We start from the raw sequence: 2,649 nt of genomic DNA on the forward strand, positions 1-2,649 counted from the left end.
CGATATTGTGTTGTGGCTGTCTAAGCTGTTGTTGTGCTTCTCTACCAGCCCTCGCAAGAAATGCGAGTGTCTCAAGATCCTCAGTTGCAAGGTCATCTTCACTACTATCAGTCAAACACACATTAGGGAACGTATCATCTGAATCTCGATTCACGTTCATCGAGTACCTTCCTGCTGACCAATTCCCATTGTGCACAGTGGGTTAATTCGTACTATTTTATCTTTACAACCATTGTAAATAATCTGTCAGAAGTTATAATATAATAAGGAGGTACTACGATCTTAATATAATATATCAAACATAATCCAATATAATCATACAGAACCCGAACAGAGCCTAAAACAGGTCCTCCATAATCCGTCCTCATTTCAATCAAATTACAACAAATCAAACAGACAACCCACATTGGAAAAGTAGATGTTTATAAACTCATCAAAGGAATACAAATAGTCTCATGAAAAATAAAGGGTGACAATGCCATCGAAAATATAGCCTAAGAATTAAAAATGAGCCTACTTTAACAATTACAGGCCCAATCGTCCCTCCTTGCAGCATCCAAGGACAAGAAAAACTGTCGCATCTCTGGGTTCAGTAATCTCTCGATTGCGCGAACAAGTTGGGATGGCTCCAACGGAGGGGAAAGCTCGCTGAGCAACGTCGCACAATGGCTAATCGGATCATACCCCGCATTGGTCCCATCACTAGGCCCTGTCTCTTTGCTGCGCTTCGATGATGCCACAGCTTCTGCATCCTCATATCGTTTACGCCTCGCTCTCTGCGTCAGTTTAACCTCCTCGACGGCCTCAGAAAGCTGCACCTCAAAATCGCTCTTCTTTCTTGGCTTCGGCCTGCGTGATGACCCAGTCACGGCATCCTCTGCAGGTGACCCGATCCCCATCAAGTCAATAAAGTCATCATTGCCAATGGGCAAGTCCTGTCGATGGCCTAGTGCGGGAGGGCGTCGAGCTCGCATCTCCTCATCCAGGCGCCGCTCGTCGTCGCTATCTGCGGGTAGCTGTGTTGATGCGTGTTGCATAGTCCCGTATGCAACGGACGCGCCAAATATGGTGCACAGCTCCTCGTACTTTGGGCAGCCAAAAGTACGAAACCTCCCCCATTTCGATTTAACCTAACAATTATAGAAGAAACATACGCAGTTAATAATCAAACATCGAGTGCTCAAACAACAAATTTGAAGGGTGCAATAAAGATGGTTAACTTTAATTAAAATTTTACCCTAATGGCATTCTCCCAGCACTCGTCACTCGCGACAACTGTCTTTGTGTCGGGATCCCAACCCATACCAGTTTGGCTCAACAAATCGGTAAACAAGCACTGCATCCCCTTCAACCTCGTCAATTTTCCACGAACCTGGTTCCCGTCAAACACTTTCTTCCCAACAGCAGTGAGTCGCTGTGCATAAACTCCATGCTCTCTAAACGTTATCTTTCCGCCCTTTAATCTACCTTGAAGCGCGTCCTGGTAGAGCATGTCGATGAATATCTCCTCCATGGCATCGCCCCAAAGCACATTATCCCGGCTCATATCTTCGGGGTCATCCATTTCGAATAGCTAAAATGGTAATATAAGGAAAAAAAAAAAAAAAGATTTTGCATGTCAACTGTCACAAGTTATATGCGTTAATATGAGTAACGACCCGGAATTATTTATGACCCATACCTGTTGATACGGCTGATGTCTAGCAGATGAGCGTAAGGAGTATCGCTATGGGAATATGGATGACGGAAAGTTTATTAATCCCCATATATATTTATTATATATAAGTACACAACAGTAGTAGAGGAAAATTGACAAAAATCTAAACATCCCACTACCACATTCAACCACATGCGTACCACAATAACAACCCAAGAAACATAACATTAATAAATACACAAGGCCATGATAGAAATTAACATATTTGGAAGCATTGCAGATTTTTTGGTTATTTTATTAATGGTCAGTGTGTATAAAAATAAGAATTTAAACAGATGCTTGTAAAAAACACATTAGGGAACAAATACCCGAGCCCCAATACCCGAGCTCTGTAGCACTCAAAAGTCTCAATATAGATGGTCTATCACTGCGACTAATTGGCTCCAATACCCGAGCCAAGTAGCACTCAAAAGTCTCAAGATGTTCATACAAACTACAACCCCTCAAAACAGTGTGAAGTTGGAGAAATGCACAGGAAATATGTGATCAGTGCAGCAACTTCACGCGGAGCAGCAGTGAAGTGCCAAGCCCAAACACACAATACCTTGAGGGGTACCTTTTAATTAGCCAACAATTAACAAAATTCCAACATGCCTATAATCACACATTACCCAGCATCTACATACGGTTTCTCATAAATTACCCAGCATCTACCTCAAGTCGGCAATGTTCAACTATCCATACAACAGATATAAATTACCCAGCATCTACATACGGTCTAAATTTGTCTAACCTCATGCACTATAAATCAAGTATAGGAATGCTACTAAAATGAAAGTGCACTTAGGTGTCCCATATATATATATATATATATATACCCGCTAATATATTTGTTCTGCTTCAGGTCCGAACTTCATTGCTTCAAATAAAAGCCTCGGGCGCATCCACAGAGATTTGTGAGCAACCAAACTTTTCCATTCATCTAATCTAAG

At 42.0% G+C, this 2,649-nt stretch overlaps 1 protein-coding gene across 1 annotated transcript; it reads right to left on the bottom strand.

Moving 5' to 3' along the window:
- Nucleotides 1-518: 518 nt before the first annotated feature.
- On the bottom strand, nt 519-1,564 carry LOC108990077. Its single transcript, XM_018963922.1, has 2 exons — nt 1,238-1,564; nt 519-1,130 (listed from the first exon to the last, which is right to left on the bottom strand). Exons 1-2 carry the CDS (start codon nt 1,562-1,564, stop codon nt 519-521), a joined length of 939 nt encoding a protein of 312 aa, XP_018819467.1.
- Between the last annotated feature and the right edge of the window lie 1,085 nt (nt 1,565-2,649).

The sequence above is a fragment of the Juglans regia genome, chromosome 14 (genome assembly GCF_001411555.2).
Source record: "Juglans regia cultivar Chandler chromosome 14, Walnut 2.0, whole genome shotgun sequence".
In the NCBI taxonomy this organism is placed as follows: Eukaryota; Viridiplantae; Streptophyta; class Magnoliopsida; order Fagales; family Juglandaceae; genus Juglans; species Juglans regia.

Excerpts from the sequence above, each read along its gene's own strand:
- LOC108990077 (XM_018963922.1), bottom strand. The coding sequence starts at position 1,564 with ATGGATGACCCCGAAGATATGAGCCGGGATAATGTGCTTTGGGGCGAT. Across the intron at positions 1,131-1,237 it reads GCTGGGAGAATGCCATTAGG|GTTAAATCGAAATGGGGGAG; the intron begins GTAAAATTTTAA and ends TATAATTGTTAG.